Source organism: Microtus ochrogaster, chromosome 18 (assembly GCF_000317375.1).
Source record: "Microtus ochrogaster isolate Prairie Vole_2 chromosome 18, MicOch1.0, whole genome shotgun sequence".
In the NCBI taxonomy this organism is placed as follows: Eukaryota; Metazoa; Chordata; class Mammalia; order Rodentia; family Cricetidae; genus Microtus; species Microtus ochrogaster.
Window position 1 is genome coordinate 24,309,029 of NC_022020.1, and position 22,305 is coordinate 24,331,333.

The window sequence follows — 22,305 nt, forward strand, 5'->3', positions numbered from 1 at the left end:
GGTTGCTGGGAATTGAACTCAGGACCTCTGGAAGAGCAGACAGTGCTCTTAACCACTGAGCCATCTCTCCAGCCCCACCAATACACTTTATAATTTAATAAATTCCAACTTTTACCACTTAATTCTAAAAACTGATTTTTTTTTTAAGAGACCCTACTTTCTAAAGGTATGCTTTGTTTCTGATTATATACATAATATTAGTTGATACCAAATCTCTCCTCAGTTTAACTATGGACTTTTGTTACAGAGACAAGGTTTCTCTGTAACAGCTCTGGCTGTCCTGCAACTTTCTTTGTAGGCCTGGTTGACCTTGAATTCACAGTTTACCTCCCAGTGCTGGTATTACAAGGTGTGTGCCACCACCATCCCCAACCCAGACTTAGTTTTTCTTATTGTCATGGTTCTGTAATCTTTCCCACAGATCTGCCGTCTTCTGCTGTTGGTAGAAAATACTTTATTAAATGCCGTCTTTTTTTTTTTTTTGATTAGACAGACAAAAGGCTCCTAGTCCTAAAGTTTATATGAAATGCAATCTTAGACATTTTTCAGATATATTTTTCACATTTGTTAATACAGTCTAGCTTTGTAGATGGGAATGTTCTGGAGAGGTGAAAGAATCTGTCAAACAATAATAGAATAATTGTTCTGAAACATTTTTAGATCTGAAATTTGGTTTTGCCTTTGTTTTTGTGTTTTTAAGACAGGATTTCACTGTCATCCTGGCTGGCCTAGAACTCTATAGGCTAAGGTAGTGGCTCAGACTCAGAGATCTGCCTGCATCTGCCTCCTGAGTGCTAAGATGGAAGGCCATACCCACCTCCTTTGATAGAAGAACTACAATTTTTGTTTTTTTGAGTTTTGATTAATCAGATGAGACCATTTTGCATGTATATAACCATTTGTATGGCAATGTAAAATTTAATAGCTTGGCCCATAACACCCCCCCCCCACACACACACACACTTTGAGTGGTGTTTGGGATTGAGCCTTTTTCCTTTACCATTGAGCTATACCCTCAGCCACCAGTCTACACATCTCATATCATAGAACCTATTGGTCTGTAAGAATTGTGATGTAGCCAGGCATGGTAGCACATCCTTTTAACCTTAGAACTCAGAAGGTAGAGGTAGGCAGTTCTCCGTGAGTTCCAGGCAAGCCAAAGTGACACAGGAAGAACCTTTCTCAAAAAAATAAATAAATCACATAAGTTCTCTGCTGAGAGAAAGCCACAGTTTTACAGGATATATTAAGAAATAGGACGCCATTGTGCCTCTTTATTTTTTTCTACAATTATGAGAATAATCTGTTTTTCAAAAATAATTTAGTGTCGGGTATTTTGTCATAGCCACAGAAGCAGACTAAGACATTCTCTTTAACTCATCTCTCCCAGCTCCGGTTTTACCTCTCCTGAGAACCCCATTATCCAGCCACTTTTTATGTATTTTTTGAGACAGTGTTTTTCTGTAGCTTTAGAGCCTGTCCTGGAACTCACTCTGGGATTTGGTTAGTATGGGAGAGAGTGGCAGTAATCCCTTACAAATAAGTATTTTGGATTTCTAGTTTCGTATATAGTTGCTTTTGAAAGTAAGATTGAAATACTGGAAGGGACCGTGGTAACTTGAGTTGCAGAATAGGAACTCTTTTCTAGTGTCTAGCTTTTTCTTTGGGGCTTAGCAGTGGTGCTTTGGCATTAATATCTATCTGTCTATTAGCATAGACTGTTGTCATCTACCTGACTATGTGACACGCTCATTTTGGAGAGCAGAGATAACCAATTACTGAAAATAGATTTTTGGATCCTAACAGATCCTATGTCATGGAGTCAAACTTGCCTTGAAATAGCCTCCATTGTTATGAACTTAAAGAATTGGGAAGTAGCAGTTCTAGGCAGCTTCTGTTCTTGCAAATGTTTGTATTCATTTATTTGAAGGATTTTTTTCCTCTAGCTTTTCCATTACTTAGTGATTTTCTTTTTTGGTTTTGGTTTTTCAAGACAAGGTTAATCTGGACTGTCCTGGAGCACACTTTGTAGACCGGGTTGGTCTCAAACTCAGAGATCCACCTGCCTCTGCCTCCTGAGTTCTGGGATTAAAGGTGTGCACCACCACTGCCTGAGTGCAATTTTTCTAATTTGGCTATAATTGTAAAATTCTCATTTGTACTTTAGTAGGTATGTGGTCTTATGGCTACAGTATCAGAATGAGATGGTTGATTTTTCCATGTATCTGTCTTTTTTTTATGTCTAAAATGCAATCAAGAAAGAAAACATTGGCTGGATATGGTGGTACATGCCTCTAATTCTAGCTGAGGCAATTGGGTATCTGTAAGTTCAAGGTCAGTCTGTTCTACATAGGTGAGTTCCAGGCCAACCAGAACTGTCTCAGAAGAAGAAAGAAGGGAAAATAATATTGTCAGTTGCAAGGTATGTTGAAGAATATTTCAGTTATGTCAGAAAATGAGCGTGCCACCTGTCAAGTATGGTGGTACACACCTGCAATCTTGATACTTGGGAGGTGGAGGATAGGTAGATCTGGAGTCCAAGGGCAGCCTGGGTTACAAGAGGCCATGTGGGGCAGGTATTGTCCGTGTAGTCAGTAAAAAACAATATTACCTTTCTTTGGGTACTTAGTATGTATATATAGTTCAAGTATATGGTTTATTTAATAAATAAGATTATGTATATATTTTGTCTGCATGGGTAACTATGTATCATGTGAGTGCCTGGTATCCAAAGGGGTCAGAAGAGGGCATTGGGTCCCTTGGAACTGGAGTTCTAGTTGTGAGTTGCCATGTGGGTGCTTGGAATTAAAAGCCAGGGTTCCCCACAAGAGCAACAAGTAAAGCACTCTTTAACTGCTGAGCCTTCTCTCTAGCTTCTCAGCTATATGTTGCACAGACATTTAACTGGGCAGTTCCTATGGATGGACTTCAGTGTGCAAAAAGCTAGTGATTAGATTCCTTCCTGTTTGTTATGGCTTAATGGACAGTATATAAAGTTCTAAAACTGTTCATCTTCCCACATACCTGTAATCTTAACACATTGGAAGCTGAGGCAGGAGGATAAAAAGCCTTAAAAAGAAAATCCTGTTATTTATAATAATATTTAAGAATCTAGAATACTTACTGTTAAATTAGTCTAGATGCAGACAGAGCATGATATGAACTTACTTGAATATAGAACCTAAAAATTCAGACTCAACTCATTTAAGTAGAATAGAATGGGGTCTCCAAGGGGTCTGAGGGTGGAGAAAAGTTGGTCAAAGTTTTTTGTTATTGTTTTGTTTAAGATCTTAAAAAATTTATTTTTAGTTTATGTGTGTGTGTCTGTGCATCATGTATGTACAAGTGTCCAGGGGAGGCTGGAAAAGGGTATTGGAGCGAGATTTGCAGATGTTTGTAAGCTGCTGTGTGGACACTGGGAATTGAATCTCGGTCCTGGAAGAGGAGCCAGTGCTCCTATCCACTGAGCCATCCCTATCCACTCTAGCTCCTGGCCAAATTTTTGTTAGATTGGAGGACTAAATATAAATTTGTTGAGACTGGAGAGATGGTTCAGTGAGTAAAGGTACTTGCCATTCAAATCTAGTGAGATGCAAGTTTGATTGCTAGAACCCATGTGAGAGTGAAGGGAGGTAACGACTCCATGGAGTTGTTCTCAGGCTTTTACCTGTACGCTATGGTTGACGTGTGTGTGTGCATGCACACACACATACACAATAATAATAATATAATTTTATAGTTTTTAAAACATTCTTAACTCTGATAATGTTTTCTTATATTTTGTGGTATGGGAGAATGTTATAATGTATTGTTGAAAATTACTAGAGTACTTTTTAACTATTCTTGTTATAAAACAGTAAATGTTAGATGGTACTTATATTAACTAGGCAGTGAGCCATTTCACAGTGTATGTGTATTTAAGCTTTTCATTCTGTGTATCATATACATATATACATAATTTAAATCAGTAAAATAAGGTATATGTATATACACACTTGTGCTTGTGTGCTTTGCTATTTCCACGTTACAGTTCCAGCCCTGACAAAGTTCTAAGGCTTTGCTCTTTCTCTTTCCTCCTCTCTTCTCTCTTTACCTTCTCTTTTCCCTCCCTCCCTCCTTCCTTCCCTCTCTTACTTACCTGCCTGGAGCTCCCTATTCTCTTTATAGTAGATGTTCTTGTACTTCTGATCCTCTTGAATTCTAGGATTGATCACCGTTTTGCACTGTGTCTGATTCATGAAGTGTTAGGGATGGAACCCACAGTTCTGTACATACTAGGCCAGCACTTTACCACCTAATATATGTCCCAACTCGTGGTTTATATTTTATGTATACAATGTTCTGCCTGCACATGTTCCCGCAGGCCAGTAGAGGGCACCAGATCTCATTACAGATGGTTGTGAACCACCATGTGGTTACTGGGAGTTGAACTAAGGACCTCTGAAATCTAAAAGACTAGCCAGTGCTCTTGACCTCTGAGCCATTTCTCCAGCCCTGGTTTAGGTTTTTCATGATAGGATTTGTAGTCCTGGCTGTTCTGGAACTCAGTCTGTAGATCAGAACCGGCCTCAAACTCAGAGGTCCACCTGCCTCCACTTCCTGAGAGGTGGGATTAAAGGCACGCACCACCATGATCAGCTAATTTTTGGGTCTTTTGAGACAGGGTTTTTTCTCTCTATGTAGTCTTGATTGTCCTGGCACTTTGTAGACCACGCCCGCCTAGAACTCACAAGAGATCCTTCTATCCCTGCATTTTGAGTGCTGGGATTAGAGATATAAACTGTGCCTGGTTCATGACCCAAATTTGATCCTTGGAACCACATGGTAGGAAAGAAGCAACTTCTGTAAGTTGTCTTTTAACCCCATGTACACTGGTACAGATACTGTACACATGTGTACACACACAGAGAATACAGTATTTTCTGATTATCTGAATCTTTTTTGGGGGGTGTTGTGTTTTTGTTTTTTTTCCGAAACGGTTTCTCTGTATGAACAGTTCTGGCTATCCTGGAACTCGCTTTATATGCCAGGCTGGCCTCAAACTCACTGAGATCTGCCTGCCTCTGCCTCCCAAGTGCTGGGATTAAAGGTGTGTGCACCACCACTACTCGGCATTATTTGATTCTTAAACCAATGGCTTTATTATACTGTATAAATTTCTACTTCAGTCATGATGTAGGTATGAAAACTTATCTCAAGAGGCCAAGTAAATCAATCTTTAAAGCTTCTTATGAGCATAATGTTGAGAACATTAATGTATGAAGATTTAGAAAACCTTTATTTTGCTGTTGTCTTTAAAAATGTAGAGAATAGCCGGGCGGTGGTGGCACACGCCTGTAATCCCAGCACTCAGGAGGCAGAGGCAGGCGGATCTCTGTGAGTTCGAGACCAGCCTGGTCTACAGAGCTAGTTCCAGGACAGGCTCCAAAGCCACAGGGAAACCCTGTCTCGAAAAACAAAAAAAAACAAAAACAAAAACAAAATGTAGAGAATATTAATAAACTTAGAAAATGGTGACTTTGTACGTAAATTCTTCTGTAATAATGGAAACATCTGCTTAATTAATGGCAAACAGTTTATTGTGTGAAACATTTAAATTGGTAAGAAAAATATACTTTGAAGGGCAGAGTATTTCTAATTAATTTTATGGGTTACTTTGGGTAATGCTGGAAAATGCTTTATTATAACCTCGGAACCTCAGTGGCAGCAGATGATCAGAGCACTTTGAAATGGAACTTATGCAGAAGCCTGTGGCCTTCTGGAGGCTTTGACCCAAATTTACTTATAGAAGCTCATTTTATACACAAACACATGCATACATACACAACACACACCAAAAACAAGGATATTTACCAAAGCATCACAAGTAGAGTAAAGTAATTTCAGTTCATCAGCTAAAGGGCTCTATATTAGTTTAGGTACAGAGTACTCAAGTGAACAGTTATAGGAAAAATAATACATGGAAACATACTAAAGTATTTTGAGCAGAATATAATAAGGTGGTATATTCTTGTAGTACTTAGAAGGCTGTGGCAGCAGTATCAGAACTTCAGTGCCAGTCTTGGTTATATAAGTTTGAGAACAGTTTAAGCTATGTGACCTCACCCTGCTCCAGTCTAAATATGTTTTTTCATAATTTAAGGATGTGCTGACACATGCCTTTAATCCTAGCGCTGGGGAGACAAAGGCAGGCTATCTCTGAGTTCAAGGTGAGTTCCAGGATAGCCAGGGCTACACAGACAGACAGACAGACACACACACACACACACACCCCAAAAAAAAGTTAGATTTGGGGCTGGAGAGTGGCTCAGCAGATAAGAATACTGACTGTTCTCTCAGAGCAGACTTCATTTCCCAACACCCACATGGTAGCTCATAACTGCAATTCCAGTTCCGGGTTCTCCAGCACCCTCTTCTGGTCTCTGCAGGCACTTAGTTCACACATGGTGTGCATACATATACAGACAAAACACACACAAAAAATAAAAACGTACAACTTTTTAATGTTGGATTTTTACTATTTTTTTTACTGTTGTACTTTTAAAATATGTTCTAAAATTAGTTCTTCCTAACAGCTTTTTGATCTCTTAAAACCAAGCCAAAGGCTGTAGTTAACAGTTGCTAAGCATATGCCAGACTGTAAGTTAGATCTGCATCACTACAAAAGAAAACATGAAAAACAAGCTGAGGAAAAAGAAAAGAGAATAATTTCTTTCATATAGTTTTCCAAATATTACTATCCATTTCCAGGTTCCAAGTTTGTGTTAAAATAGCTAAAAAGCTGACATGTGACTGTGGAGCTAATGCTATAGATAAATCAGTCTCAGTAAGCCTTTATAGTCTGTTCTCTTTGGAAGTTCTATAGACTGACACTAGGACTAACATGATACATAGTTACTCTACCATTGACCTGTATCCCCAGTTCTTAGTGTTTTTTTTTTTATTGTGTTGTTTTTTGTTTGTGCTCAGATCAGCCTTGAACTTCGTCATTAATTCAGGCAGCCTTAATACTGCCCTTTCTTCCAGTAGCCGATATATATCTGCCCTATCTGACTAGAGTGTACCACATCCTTTTAAAGGTTTTCCGTTTGGCACTGGTGCTATGACATCAGCTGAAAACATGTCAGCATTGGTTGAGGTGGTCTAGAGTAGTTTCAGAGCCACCTCCCTCCCTTTTATGAGTTTTAAGAGCTGCTCTAACAGTTTTGTGATATAAAAATTGTTGTTGAGATGAGCATGGTGGCACACAGCTTTAATCCTAGCTAAAGAGAAAGCAGAGATAGGTGTCTCACTTAGTTCAAAGCCAGTCTAATCTACAGAGGAAGTTCCAGACCAGCTAGGCTATGGGTGAGACCTTGTCTTTTTAAAAAAAAAAAAAAGTCTGAGACAGGTGGATCACAAATTTAATGAAGCCAGGCTTGGGCAACAGAAGAAGACTTCATTTCAAAAAGGGAGGGCGGGAGAAAAAAGATAAAAGAAAAATAAATGACTTTTCTTTAAGATAGGTTAGGGTAGTAGCATTCAGAGGGTGAAGCAGGAAGATTGCCATAAATTCAAGGTTAGCCTGGACTAATTAAGCAATAAAACAGTTTTGGAGAGCTGGTGGTGTGCCTTCCTCTGGTCCCAGCATGGAAAATGCTGACATGAGAGTACCATTGGAGTCCAGGCTAGCACTAACATCTGAGCAACATAGACTCCTTTTCAAAACACAAAAAATAGGGTCTACAACATGGATCGGTTTGCCTTATAATCCTGATGGCCTGAGTTCAGTCCCCGTTACCCATGTAAAATGCCACATGTGGTAGCATGCATCTGTAATCCCAGCATCCTTTCAGTGAGATGGGAGGCAGAGGCAGAGGCAGAATTAGCTGGAAGTTCATGGTCCACAGAGCCTGAAGTATAGAGTGGCACAAACAGCCACTCTCAAAAGTGGTTGAGAACTAATTCCTCAAAGAGTTGTCCTCTGCTGCACACACACAATCAAGTAAAACAACAAAAACACTGGGCTTTAACTCTTCATTATTTTGTTTTTAAAGGAGAAAAATATCTTAGTGAAATTGGGGGGTGCTTATAACCATTTGTGTAAGGAAAGTATATAAGACTGAATCAAGAGTCTGATTTTTTGTTTTTGTTTTTTTTTAATATTTATTATGTATATAATATTCTGTCTGTGTGTATGCCTACAGGCCAGAAGAGGACACCAGACCCCATTACAGATGGTTGTGAGCCACCATGTGGTTGCTGGGAATTGAACTCAGGACCTTTGGACGAACAGGCAATGCTCTTAACCTCGGAGCCATCTCTCCAGCCCCTTGTTTTTGTTTTTCAAGACAGGGTTTCTCAGTAGCTATTGAGCCAGTCCTGGAACTTGCTTGCTCTGTACACTATGCCATCCTTGAACTCAGAGATCTGCCTGCTTTTGCCTCCTGAGTTCTGGGATTAAAAAGTGTAAGTCACCACCACCCAGCAACTATGACTACTTGAGGATGAAGCAGAAGTAGGTGGCCAGCAACAATTAGATTACATTTATAATTTGCTCAAGTGGCTGGAGAGATCACTCAGCCATTAAGAGCACTTGCTGGTCTTTCAGAGGACCAGAATTCTGTTCTAGCATTCACATAGTAGCCCATAGCATCCAAGCCATCCATCCATTCTAGGGGATCTAGCATCTGACAATTTCTGATGTAATACATACATGCAGGCAAAACACTTGTAAGATACAATAAATACTTTTAGAAAGAAAAGAAAAACATAAAACTAGCTTTGCAGGGTATACTAGTACATACCTTAATCCCAGTGTTGGGAAGACAGAGGAAGGTGTATCTTTGAAGGCCAGACAGGGTTATATAGTGAGCCACCCTTCCAAAAAATACTGACTGAAAAATAATCATAAAAGCTTCACTAGTAAGGCAGAGAGCATTGTTAATAAGGTAAGTTTAGAAACTATGTAAAGTTACATTTCTTCTGTTTTTTCTTAAGGAATTGAATGACCTGGCCCGAGATCCTCCAGCACAGTGTTCAGCAGGTCCTGTTGGAGATGATAGTAAGTATCTGAATGGAGTTGCAGCATAACAAGACTTTCTCTTTATTTTTGGGGTGGGGGTGTGTGTATGAGAGTGTGAGAGTGTTAGTTTAAGCATCACAGTTTTGCATGTGGAGGTCAGTGGACAACTTGCAGTTTGTTCCATTCTTTCACTATGTGAGTCCCAGGATTGAACTCCGGTGGTCAAGTTTGGCTGCAGGTACTTCAGCTGCTGAGTCAGCCCTCTTACTCTTATATGTTAAGAGGTCATTTGCTATAGGGAAAGGGGAGTCTTAACTTGTAGTTTCCCGTGACAGAATATGTTTTGGTATGTTTTTTTGCTTGTTTGTTTTGTTTTTGTGTGGTTTTGTTTGTTTTTTGTTTTTTGTTTTTTTTTATATGGGATTTCTCTGTATAGACCAGGCTGGTCACAAACTCAGAGATGTAACTACCTGCCTCTGCCTCCTGAGTGCTGGGACTAAAGGCATTTGCCACTATCCTTGAATAGAACTTGTTTTAAGTATACCCAATCATCTTATTATATTTTGAACTTCTTCTGGCAACATTATCTTTGTGGTTGCTCTGGTCTCTTTCTATCTGTCCTTTCTGTTGGATATTTTCCTGGGATAAAAGAGCTGTTAACCTACACTTGGCTATTTTGCCCTTTAAAGAAATCATTGTATATGTTTGTATTTAACTATATTCTACTGGGTTATATGTGTGAAAGCAGATATAATTATTAAATTGTTTATAGTACCGTGGGTTGATAATTATTAAATTGTTTATAGTACCGTGGGTTGAACCCAGGGCCTTGTGTATGCTAGGCAACCACTCTTATTACTGAGAAACATTCCTAGCTAGAGTAACTTAAAATTTATTTGTTTGTTATGTGTTGGGGAGTTTCTCCTACCCTGTGAGTCTCAGAGAGTTAACTTAGAATGTCAGGCTTCAGCAAATGTCTTTACCTGCTTACTGGCCCTACTAATATTTTAATGTTAGTTTAATACAGTAATACTAAATTTAATATTAAAAACAAAAAACTAGACTCATTGCCATGCAATCCTTTTGTCCCAGCCTCCCCAGTGCTAGGATTCATTGTGTGAGTGTTTTTGTTTTTTGAGACAGGATTTCTCTGTGTAGCTCTGGCTGTCCTAGAACTCATTCTGTAGACCAGGCTGGCCTCGAATTCACTGAGATCTTTCTGCCTCTGCCTGTCAGGTGATAGGATTAAAGGTGTGAGATGGCTCAGGTGTGACTCTTTAAACCCAGATGATTTGGAGTGTTTTCTTTTGGTCCAACCCCCCCCCCCTTTTTTTTCTTTTTTTCTCACTGTTTTTCTGTCTAGTCTGGAATAGTATAGACCAGCCTGCCTTGAGTTCAGAGATATGTTTGTTTTAGGCTTCGTGTGCTAGGATTAGCCTGGTAGGAAGTGTTTTAAGCATGTGAAAATTATTGATTTTTGCTTTGCTGCTATTGCAGTTTGCATTATTACACTTATCTTTGAGCAAAAATGGCTGTCCTGCAAAGTTAGGTACCCTCAAAGGGCAAATAATTTTTCAAAGTAGACTATTTAGACTTCATTTATTATAACAAAAAAAGGAAGCAGCCTGGTGGTGGTGGCTTTAATGGTAGAGTACTAGTCTGGCAGGTGCAAGGTTATAGGCTCAATCCCTAGTCCTGCTACACGTTGGAAGAAGGGAGAAAAGGAAACAGTTCTGATGGCTCAGCAGGTGGGAGAGGCTCAAGCAGAAAGATTACTCAAGAATTCAGGCTCAACCTGAGCTACCAGAGGGGAAAAAAGTCTCAAGACAAAAACACGGCCAGCAAGATAGTTCAACAGGTGAAAACACCCGTCACCAGGGCTGACAATTTAAGTTTGATCCCCGGGACACACAAGGTAAAAGGAAAAAAGAACCAATTCCTACAAATTGTCCTTTCTACCTTCAAGTATGTTCAAACACCCACAATCACTCAGGAGGCAGAGGCATGAGAATCTCTTGAGTTCGAGGACAGCCAGGGGTACACAGAGAAACCTTATCTTGAAAAATCCAAAAAACACCTTAATATGCTACAAATGATAGCACTGAGAAAGGGATAATACACATTGACTATTGTGGTGACATGTCTGTAATCCCAGAGCCTGGGAAGTGTGGGCAAGAAAATTGGGAGTCCAAGGCCAGTCTGTGCTAAAGACCTTGTCTCAAGAAACAAAATTATGAGATGCCACCAAAGTTACCAAAAAGAGAAAACAAAAAAGGTTGGATGATGGCTCAGCTTGCTGCTTTTCTAGAAGACCTGAGTTCAGATCCAAGTACCCAGGGATAGCTCAAATCAACCTGTAATTCTAGTTCCAACACCCTCCTCTGGCCTCCCAATTATCTGCATGTCACACACACAGAAACATAAACTAAAATTATTTTTTAAAAAGTTTTTTTAAGAAAAAGAGCCAGTGGGGCTGGAGAGATGGCTCAGCGGTTAAAAGCATTGCCTGCTCTTCCAAAGGTCCTGAGTTCAATTCCTGGCAACCACATGGTGGCTCACAACCATCTGAAATGGGGTCTGGTGCCCTCTTCTGGCCTGCAGGCATACCCACAGACAGAATATTGTAAACTAAATAAATAAATAAATATGTATATACTTTTTGTTTGGTTGTTTTTTGTTTTGGTGTTTCAAGAGAGGATTTCTCTCTAGACGTGGCTGGCCTGTAACTCAGATCTCCCATCTCTTCCTCTCAAGCGCTGGGACTAAAGGTATATCCCATCACAGCCCCAGCTAGTAAGACCCTATTTAAGAGAGGAAAATGGTATAAACTCGGTGTGATGGCCTGGGTTTATAATCCTAATACTTGAGAAATTGAGATGAGAGGATCTCAAACAATCTCTGTGAGTTCCAGGGCAATCAGAAAGAACTGTTACACAAAGAAACCCCATCTGAAAAAAAGATACTGAATCAAAGTAGGCTAAGTACAACAAAATGAATAAGGTAGGAACTGGAGAGATGGTTCAATAGGAGCATTTACTATGCAAACCTAGGATCATAAATCAAATTCCAGCACCCATGTAACAAGTCAGATGTAGTCTCACCTGGCTGAGCTTATAGATAGCTATAGCCTCCATCTTTGTGGAAAGCTGAGACAAGGATCTTACTGGCTTGCCATTCTAACTGAAAAACATAAGCTACAGGTTTAGGAAGAGAGATTGCATTAAAACAAGGCAGAGAGCTGGGTGGTAGTGGCACATGCTTATAATCCCAGCACTATGAAGGCAGAGACAGGTGAATCTCTGTGAGTTTGAAGCCAGCCTGGTCTACAAAACAAGTTCCAGGACAGCCAAGACAGTTAAACAGAGAAACCCTGTCTTGAAAAATCAAGGCAGAGAATGATAAAAAGAAAACACTTGATATAATCCTCTGACCTATACCCAGCACTTAAACACACATACTTATGAGAGGGGGCAGTAGGAAGAGAGAGATTTGTCAGTTGTTTGTGTTTTGAGTTTTTTTTTTTTTCGGTTTTTGTTTATGAAACTCTGATTATGTAACCCTGGCTTGTCAGGCACTCATTGTATAGATCAGGCTGTCTTTGAACTTCCAGAGATCCACCATTCTTTGTCTCCCAAGTGTTAGGATCAAAGATGTGCATCACTTCGTCCAGTGCTTTTGCTTCAAATTTTAATGCTCTGCTTTTTTCTCCTTGAAGTAAGCTGAAGATATTTAATCTACTTTATTTTGTTATGAACTTGGTAAAGTGACCCTCTTGGGATCTGTGTCTTCAGACATAGGTCTCTGAAGATTTAACTGCAAACTAACAAATGTTCTTAGTATCTGTTTTAACTGCAAGGCTTCATCTGTAGTGCTAAAAAGAAATTATTGAGCTGTAAAGATCACCTTTAAAAGCTTATACAACAGATTGTAGCTTTCAGTTTCTGTAATTTGATCTGACAGCATCCAACCAAAGTTGTAATAGTAGTCACTTTTTTTTTTTTATTGTCCAAATTGTTTAGGGGTGGGTATGTAGCTCAGTCATAGAGTACTTGTCTAATATGCATGAGGCCATGTTCAGTACCACCAAAGAGAAACCCTTGTTTTGCTTTGATATCATTTGAATCATGGTTAGATACTATATTGCTGTTGTTTCTCCTCATTCATATTTACTACCTAAAGAGACCAGGAGCATAACAGAAGGAAAGCTGTTAGTGATTCCAATAGGTATTCTTACTGCAGTTGCTGTAAAGGTTCTTGAGCAGGACTGGTAAGATGCTCAGTGGGTAAAAGAAAGTATTTACTACGCTTTGTCTTCCAACCCATAGTGGTAGGAGTGAACTTACTCTGTGTGAAAGTTGTCTTCTGGCCTCCACTCCTCCATACACTGTGCCACATGCACACTGTATCCATACTTCATACATATTCAACAATAATACTAAGATTGTTAAAGTTCTTAAAAGTATAATCCTCTCAGAGACACTATAGTGTCTTCACTGGAGTATGGATATGAAAGACATAATTGTGATTTGAATGAAAATGATGTCCAAAGACTCAGGGAGTAGGTGTATTGGAGGTGTGGCCTTGGGGAAAGTGTGTCATGGGTGTGGGCTTTGAGGTTTCAGAACCTCAAACTAGGCCCGGTGTTGCTCTCTTCCCTGAGGTTCTGTATGTAGAACTCTTCAGCTCCTTCTCCAGCATCATGTCTGCCTGTGTGCCACCATGCTTCCCTTCATGACAGCAATGAACTAAACCTGAACCTGTACACCAAAAATGTTTTTCTTTAGAAGAGTTGCCATGGTCATGGTGTCTCTTTACAGCAATAGACTACTAAGATAGCAGTACTACTTGAATGTTGATATTTTCCCTTTTCTATTAGAAAGGATATTCTTTCCATAATTGCAAATGTTCTAGTTGCCAACCTGTTGCTATTTCTGTTCTGTTTTACTTATTTTTCATAGATTTGATCCTAGAGCATAAAATAACACAGACCATAAAAGAACTATTTATCTTTTTAGCCAGAAACTTGTTCTGATTTATGTTTTCTCAAGTCTTGGATTATATTGATTTTATAGGCAATGGTTGTGGGTGTTTGAACATACTTGAAGGTAAAAAGGACAATTTGTAGGAATTGGTTCTTTTTTCCTTTTACCTTGTGTGTCCCGGGGATCAAACTTAAATTGTCAGCCCTGGTGACGGGTGTTTTCACCTGTTGAACTATCTTGCTGGCCGTGTTTTTGTCTTGAGACTTTTTTCCCTCTGGTAGCTCAGGTTGAGCCTGTCTTTTTTTTTTTTTTTTTTTTTTTTTTTGGTTTTTCGAGACAGGGTTTCTCTGTAGCTTTTGGTTCCTGTCCTAGAACTAGCTCTTGTAGACCAGGCTGGTCTCGAACTCCCAGAGATCCGCCTGCCTCTGCCTCCCCCCGAGTGCTGGGATTAAAGGCGTGCACCACCACCGCCCGGCTTGAGCCTGAATTCTTGAGTAATCTTTCTGCTTGAGCCTCTCCCACCTGCTGAGCCATCAGAACTGTTTCCTTTTCTCCCTTCTTCCAACACGTAGCAGGACTAGGGATTGAGCCTATAACCTTGCACCTGCCAGACTAGTACTCTACCATTAAAGCCACAGCACCAGTCTCTTAACTTCTTCTTAAATCTGTTATGATTTTTAGCAAGAATAAAGGATTGCTCTCAGAAGGCTAGCAACAAAGAATTAATACTTAGCTGCTGGAAAATTTTATGCTTGAAACCTCAGTGTTTTGAAATTCTTATTTAAATGCTTTATTTTCTGATTTTTGGAATTTGACCTGGACCACGATAGACAGATTTAAATTACATAAGAGGATTATGTAGAAGGGTACAACTTAAAACAGATCTAGTTGTTTATTTGATTATTATACTACCTGATAGTGATTTAAGCTTTATTGGTATTGGGTTTTTTGTTTAAATTTTTAAATTTATTTATTTATTCTTATTTTAGGTGAATTGGCATTTTACCATGTATGTCTTTGTGTGTGAGGGTGTTAGATCTTGGAATTACAGACAGTTGTTAGCTGCCGTGTGGGTGCTGGCATTTGAACCCTGGTTCTGGAAGAGTACCAGAGCTCTTAACCACTGAGCCATCTCTCCAGCCCCTGTTAAATTTTTTTTTTTTTTTAAATTGAGGCGCAGGGTCTTAACTGTGTAGCTCTGACTGGCCTGGCATTAGTTGTTTGTATCAAAAGTTTTTTTTAACAAAAGTCAAAAAGAGCCTTCTGCCCCTTCCTCTTTAGTACTAAGATTAAAGGTAAGTGCTACAATGCATGACCTAATTTTGTTGTTGTTGTGGCTGGGAATGTAGCTCAGTTGGTAAAGTACTTAAGTAATATGCACAGGGCCTTAGGTTTGAACCTCAGGACTACATAAACTGGTCGTGGTGTCACATGCCATCATAGAGGTGGAAAGATCATCCTCTGCAGTTTCAAGCCAGCCTGGCATGCATGAGACCCTGTCTGAAAATGTAAAAATATTTGGAGCTGAAGAGATGGTTCCCTCAGTTAAGAATAATGGTTGCTCTTCCTGAAATTCAGTTCCCATCAACCTCTTAGTGGCTCACAGCTGTCTGTAACTTCAGGTCCAGGGAATCTTGGGTCCTTTCCTGGCCTTCTGGGCATTGCATATATGTGGTGCACACACATACATTCAGACAAAACACCCATTGCCACGTATTTGTAGGGCTTCAGGAATTGTACCTGACTGGGGTGTTAAATGAAGAAAATACAAACATATGGAAACAGAAAGAAAGATTGGGTGCACTGAACTTTCTGATGCAGAAACCACAGTACTCCAGAAGCTCAGTGTGTTCATTGTATAAAATGGAAAATGGGGTTATTACATACAGCTGAAAAAGAAGGCAGGGCTGTTAGAGACAGATAAACAAGAAGGCAAAATTTATGCTGTACTCTACCGAACACTGAAGCAAGTTTAGCTAATCTCTGTAGGAGAAATAGTTGTAGGGGAGTTGTCTTTGAGCTGTAATCATCCAGGAGAGAAAGTTACAGTGGACATTTTCTGTTCACACTATAATCTGCACACTGATCAGAAAACAGCTTTGCCAATTCTCTGAGCCTCATCCAGAGGGGAAGGCTTTGCCATTTTCCCATGGGTCTGAAGCTTTGGATTTCTTGACTTGGTTGTGTGCATGCCAACAAGACACATTCCACTCAGAAGTTCACTCATTCAGGGTTTTCTCTACTCCCCACTGAAAACAAAAGGAAAAATAAAAAAAGACATCAATCTTTCTGAGCTGAGACGATGGTACAGTGGGTAAAGTGTATGCTGTACAGAATGCAAACATAGTTTAATATACCTAACATCGATAGAAAGAGCTGGATGTGTAGCAGTGTACCTGTAACCAGTGCTGGAATACGAAAATGTGGAAACAAGTGGGTTGGGACTCAGTGACCAGCCCTTGTAGCTGAAAAGGCCAGCTTCAAGTTCAGTGAAAAAACTGCCTAGAGAGACCAGCCTGGTCTACAGAGCTAGTTCCAGGACAGGCTCCAAAAACCACAGAGAAGCTGGGCGATGGTGGCACACACCTTTAATCCCAGCACTCGGGAGGCAGAGGCAGGCGGATCTCTGTGAGTTCGAGGCCAGCCTGGTCTACAAGAGCTAGTTCCGGGACAGGCACCAAAAGCAACAGAGAAACCCTGTCTCGAAAAACCAAAAGAAAAGAAAAGAAAGAAAAAAAAGAATATATCCAAAGTCAACTTCTGATCTCCACACACACAGGTAACACTCTCAAAAGCACATGCATGTGGACACATTCACCACATGCACACTTGAAAATAGTTTTTCCTAATTTGAGTATTTAAACCCTTTCTGTAATATGCCAGCATTTTTTTTCAATTCCTGTCTTTTTTTTTTAAATATTTATTTATTTATTATGTATACAATATTCTGTCTGTGTGTATGCCTGCAGGCCAGAAGAGGGCACCAGACCCCATTACAGATGGTTGTGAGCCACCATGTGGTTGCTGGGAATTGAACTCAGGACCTTTGGAAGAGCAGGCAATGCTCTTAACCTCTGAGCCATCTCTCCAGCCCCTAATTCCTGTCTTTTTATTTATTCATACACAACTACTTGTCTTCTGGCTTGTTGAAGCAGTAAGTCAGATAGCACTTGCCACCATAATGTCTGTCAAAGTGGCTGGCCATGAAAACTCCAGCACCACATTTATCAGAAGGACACTCCCGACGAAGACAGCTAATTTTGCCATTTTCATCCACCTTATTTATAGTACTTGAGTACAGCCAGCTTCACCTTCTTCCTCTTATGCTTGTTCTTCTTGGGGGTGGTGTAAGACTACTTCTTCCTTTTCTTAGCACCACCACGAAGTCTCAACACCAGATAAAGGGTGGACTCCTTTTGGATGTTGTAGTCAGACAAAGTACGGCTATCTTCCAACTGCTTGCCAGCGAAGATCAGCCTCTGCTGATCAGGAGGAATTCCTTCCTTATCCTGGATCTTGGCCTTGACATTTTCTATAGTGTCCAAGTGGATGTGGTTTTCCCCATAAGGGTCTTCACAAAAATCTGTATCCTGGCGGCGCTGCCACCACAGATGGCGGATCAGAAAAGAAGACGCTAGCATTATTTTTTAAGTATATTTTATGCAATTATATTGAAGAATGGTTAACTCTTGGAAGTAACCAGGTGGTGGTTGCCGTGCACTCCTTTAATCGCAGCACTAAGGGGACGGGGCATGTAGATCTCTGTGAGTTAGAGGCCAGCCTGGCCTACAGAGCAGTTCTAGGATAGCCAGGACAAAACCTGTTTCAGAGTGGGGAAGAAAAAAAAAAGACAAGTGTGTGTGTGTGTGTATTAATTTTTCAATATAAGGTTTTTCTGTGTAAAAGCCCTAGCTGTCCTGGAACCCACTTTGTAGATGAGGCTGGCTTTGGATTCTTAGAGATCCTCCTGCCTCTGCATCCCAAGTGCTGGGACTAAAGTTAAAGGCATGTGTCTCCACTATTCAATGAATCATTTTTTGAAATAGCATTTAGAACTTTTCTTTGGACTTTGTAAACAAATTTATCTTCCAGGTATGACTTTGAAACAGGTTTTGTTTGTTGGTAAGTTAGTTATTTGGTTTTAGTGATAGAATCACCATGTAGCTTTGGCTCACCTGGAACTCACCAGGGTGGCCTCAAAACCTTTACTTAGCCAAAGATAAACTTAGATTTAGCATCATGGCTCAGCTTTGCCAGTATTGTTGTTGGTGGTATACTATACTACCGTGCTTAAGTCCAATGTGTGTGCACATCCTATGGTGAAATATGTGGAGGACAGCAAACAGCTTGGGAGTCCTGGGAATCATGTCAGGCTTGATAGCTCCCGTTGAGCATCTTGCTGGCCTCAAGAAAAATGTGTGGGTTCTTTTGTGTTGTTGGTGATTTTATTGTGTTTTCAATTGTGGTGGTGTATGTGAGCTTGGTGTGTATGTACACAAATGTAAGTGTTCAGAGACCAAAAGAGGTTAACGGGTCCTCTGGCGCAGCCACCTGATTAAGGTGCTGGGAGCCAAACTCTGGTCTGCAAAAGTAGTGTATATGGTTAACTGCCAAACCATCTCTTTAGCCTCTCCACCTATTTTTAAATTGGCTGTCCGTTTTTGTTTTGTTTTAGTGTATGTATTTGGTTCATTTGGTTTTTCAAGACTTTTTCTATAACAGCCCTGGCTGTCCTGGATCTCAGGCTGGATTCTAAGGCACTCTGCCTCCTGAGTGCTGGGATTAAAGGCACCCTGCTCATCTGTCTGTTTTTATTTACGTGTGTGTGTGTGTATGTGTATTTTTCAGTGGTTTGAGATCATAACTGGTTTAGTCTTCATCCTGCCCATAGAAAATAGTCATTGGACTGGAGAGATGACTCAGCATTAAGAACACTGGCCGCTCTTCCAGAGGACCTGGGTTCAATTCCCAGTACCCACATGGCAGCTCACAACTGTCTATAACTCCAGTTTCAGGGGATTTGAAACCCTCACACCATATCCATAAAATAAAATTAAGTAAATTGTAAAAAGAAAATAGTCATTATTGCCAGGCAGTGGTGGTACATTTCCTCTTAACCCAGCACTCGGGTAGCAGAGGCAGATGGATCTCTGTGAGTTTGAGGACAGCTAAAGCTGTTAGAGAAACCTGTAGTGGGGTGAGTCATTATCATACTGTTTATAAATGAACTTTGTTTGTTTTAGTCTCTCACACACATCCCCTCAAAACAGGGTTCCTCTGTGTGGCCCTGGCTGTCCTGGAACTCGCTCTGTAGACCATTCTACCACCCACCTCTGCCTCTGTGTGCTGGGATTAAAGTTGTGAGCCACAACTGCCTGGCATAAATGAATTTTGATTAGGTAGGCGTGATAGGTTTCTACAGTATAGGTTTGATGTGAATATCTTTAACATGATACTTTTCTTTTTCTTGTTCTTTTTCAGTGTTTCATTGGCAAGCTACAATAATGGGGCCAGTAAGTATTCACTTTAATTCCTTAATACTTACTTTATGTAATTTATTCATTTTAAATCTCACTTTCTTATCATCAACAGAATGACAGCCCCTATCAGGGTGGAGTGTTTTTCTTGACAATTCATTTTCCAACAGATTACCCCTTCAAACCACCTAAGGTATTTGGAATATGATAATTGCTTTTAATATGCTCTGTATGAATATACTAAATCAATCACAAGGATTTCTTTTTCTTTAGGTTGCATTTACAACAAGAATTTATCATCCAAATATTAACAGTAATGGCAGCATTTGTCTTGATATTCTACGATCACAGTGGTCTCCAGCACTAACTATTTCAAAAGGTAATGGAATAGTTGTTTGATGTCAAGGTGAAATAATTGATTATATTGTTTATTGGTTTATCTTTTTAAAAATGATATGTTTTTCAAATTTATGTGTGTTTTGCATTAATGGATGTATTTGTATTGTGTATGTGTCTGGTTCCCCCAGAGGCCAGAAGAGAGTGTTGAATCACCTGTTATTGGAGTTAGAGTTGTGAGCATGTACCACAGTACCATGTGGGTTCTGGGAATTGAACCTGGGTCCTGAGTGGCTAGCGGTCCTAATTGTATAGCTGTCTTTCCAGCCTCAGTTTATTTATTTATTTTTTTTATAACTCCTGTTTCAAATTCTCTCTCTTTCTCAAAATTTTATTTGTCTGCGTGTATGTCAGTGTGAGGGTATCAGATCTTGGAGATAGATGGTTGTTAGCTCCCAATTGGGTGCTGGGAATTGAACCTGGCTTCCCTGGAAGAGAAGTCAGTGCTCTTAACTGCTGAGCCATCTCTTGAGCCCCCACTCCTGTTTCTTTTGAAAGAGCCAGTCTTCATTACTCTGTAGTAGATTTGTTGATTCAATGGAAAGGGTTTGATTTTTTTCAAGAATAGATAATCCTTGGTATAATGCCAACTTGTTGATTGTGATACTCAAGAATAGGTAGAAGCCTGTTATAGTGGTATATACACTGTAATCCTATATTTTTGAGAAATGGGTACAGAATGATTGATATTAGTTCAAAATTATTCTTGCATAGCAGATTTTAGGCTAGCTTGATATAGAGTGAAAGTGTAAATAAGCCAGCTACCACTGAGAAGGTGAATGATGTGATTGTTTGACTTTATTTACTTATTAATGTATGTTGGGTGGGACGCAAAAGGCACTGCATATAGATCAAAGGCCAACTCTTGGAGTTCGTTATCTCCTTCCGCTTTTGGGTTCCAGGAATCAAACTTAGCTTGGCAGTCTGTTCAAGTTTTTTACTGCTGAGCCATTTCACTGGTGCCCTGTTTGGTTATTTTTGCTGTCTTACTCTGTAGTCTAGACTGGTTGGTTTCCACTTGTGGCAATGTGCCTGCCTTAGTTTCTGTAGTGTGGGAATTACAAGTGTGAGCTACTGGTACCTGGCTAAAATTTATTTCATTTTTGAGACAATTTCTTCTATCTGAGCTGTCCTTGAAGTTTCCTTGTATTGGAGGGTGATGTCAGACAACTAATTTTGTCTGTTGCTGGAAATTTGACAGCTGATTTTCTCTAAACTTGAGCTTTTAAAAATTGAAGTTCACTGGCACTGACAAGTGTTCTCAATCTAGGGTTTAGAAGAGCTTTTGTTCTGCTAATAACTGAATTCAGAACAGAATCTCATGCACATTATGCAAGCTTTCCATCATTAAGTTACCTGCATTCCCAGTTCTATTCTTAACATTGGTAGCATCTCAGGTTGATTGGGGGGGCATTGTTTGTTCTTCCCTTGGAAACAGGGTCTCACTATACAGCCTTGGTTGGCCTTGAACTCGCAGAGATCCATCTCTTTACCTATCCCTGCCTCCTGAGTGCTGCCCAGCTTCTCATGTTTAAGCCCTTTACTTTGATCTTCTACTAACATATACTTTTTTTTTTTTAATGCCCTAGTACTTTTGTCCATCTGTTCTCTGTTGTGTGATCCCAATCCAGATGATCCTTTAGTGCCTGAGATTGCTCGGATCTACAAAACAGATAGAGAAAAGTAAGTATCCCCTGTCAGGTGTGGGGTGGAGCTGTCTCAAAACTTCCTTATAACCTTGGTGTATGGACTGAATGTTTAAGATAAACTCTACAAGGAGTACATGAAAGGATTTTGTTTTTATTTGGGGCAGGGTTTGTTTTTTGAGACAGGGTTTCTCAATGTAACGGTCCTCACTGTTCTGGAACTTGCTTTGTAGACCAGGGTGGCCTCGAACTCATCATTTTTGCTTTTAGGTATTATTCAGTGAGATTATGATAGGAACTATATCGGAGAACTTAGATGTTTTTTGTTTTGTTCTATTTTTTACTGTTGGAGAAAGTGTTTCTCTGTGTAGCCCTGACTCCCCTGGCTCTGTAGACAAGCTTGGCCTTGAATGCAGAGATCTGTCTGCCACTGGGCAGTGGTGGTGCACACTCTTGATGTGAACACTCTGGAGGCAGAGGCAGGTATATCTCTGTGAGTTTGAGGCCAGCCTGGTCTACAGAGTGAGTTCCAGGGCTATACAAAGAGACCCTGTCTTGTCAAAACTAAACAAAAAGTAACAACCCATAAACAGATAGCTGACTGTGTAGTTCATCCCTTTGATCTCTGTTCTTTGAAGCAGGGACAGGTAGATCTCTTTTGAGTAAGACCCTATCTCTTAACTAATTAGAAACAAAATATTACACGATTACTTAAAATATGTTGTATTAGAAAATTCATAGATATAGATAGGCAAAATATTGAAGTAGGAGAATTGTGAATTTGATACCTATCTCAAAAA

General features: G+C 39.9%; 1 protein-coding gene and 1 pseudogene across 1 annotated transcript in view; one reads left to right on the forward strand and one right to left on the reverse strand.

Moving 5' to 3' along the window:
- Ube2d2 (ubiquitin conjugating enzyme E2 D2) overlaps window positions 1–22,305 on the forward strand; it is a 41,965-nt gene that overhangs the window by 15,378 nt on the left and 4,282 nt on the right. Inside the window, exons 2-6 of the mRNA XM_005355942.2 lie at window positions 8,980–9,043; window positions 19,468–19,499; window positions 19,579–19,656; window positions 19,737–19,842; window positions 21,449–21,542. Of these exons, the coding sequence (XP_005355999.1) occupies window positions 8,980–9,043; window positions 19,468–19,499; window positions 19,579–19,656; window positions 19,737–19,842; window positions 21,449–21,542 (374 nt within the window). The remainder of the gene's footprint in view (window positions 1–8,979; window positions 9,044–19,467; window positions 19,500–19,578; window positions 19,657–19,736; window positions 19,843–21,448; window positions 21,543–22,305) is intronic.
- Window positions 17,103–19,024, reverse strand: LOC101999616 (annotated as a pseudogene).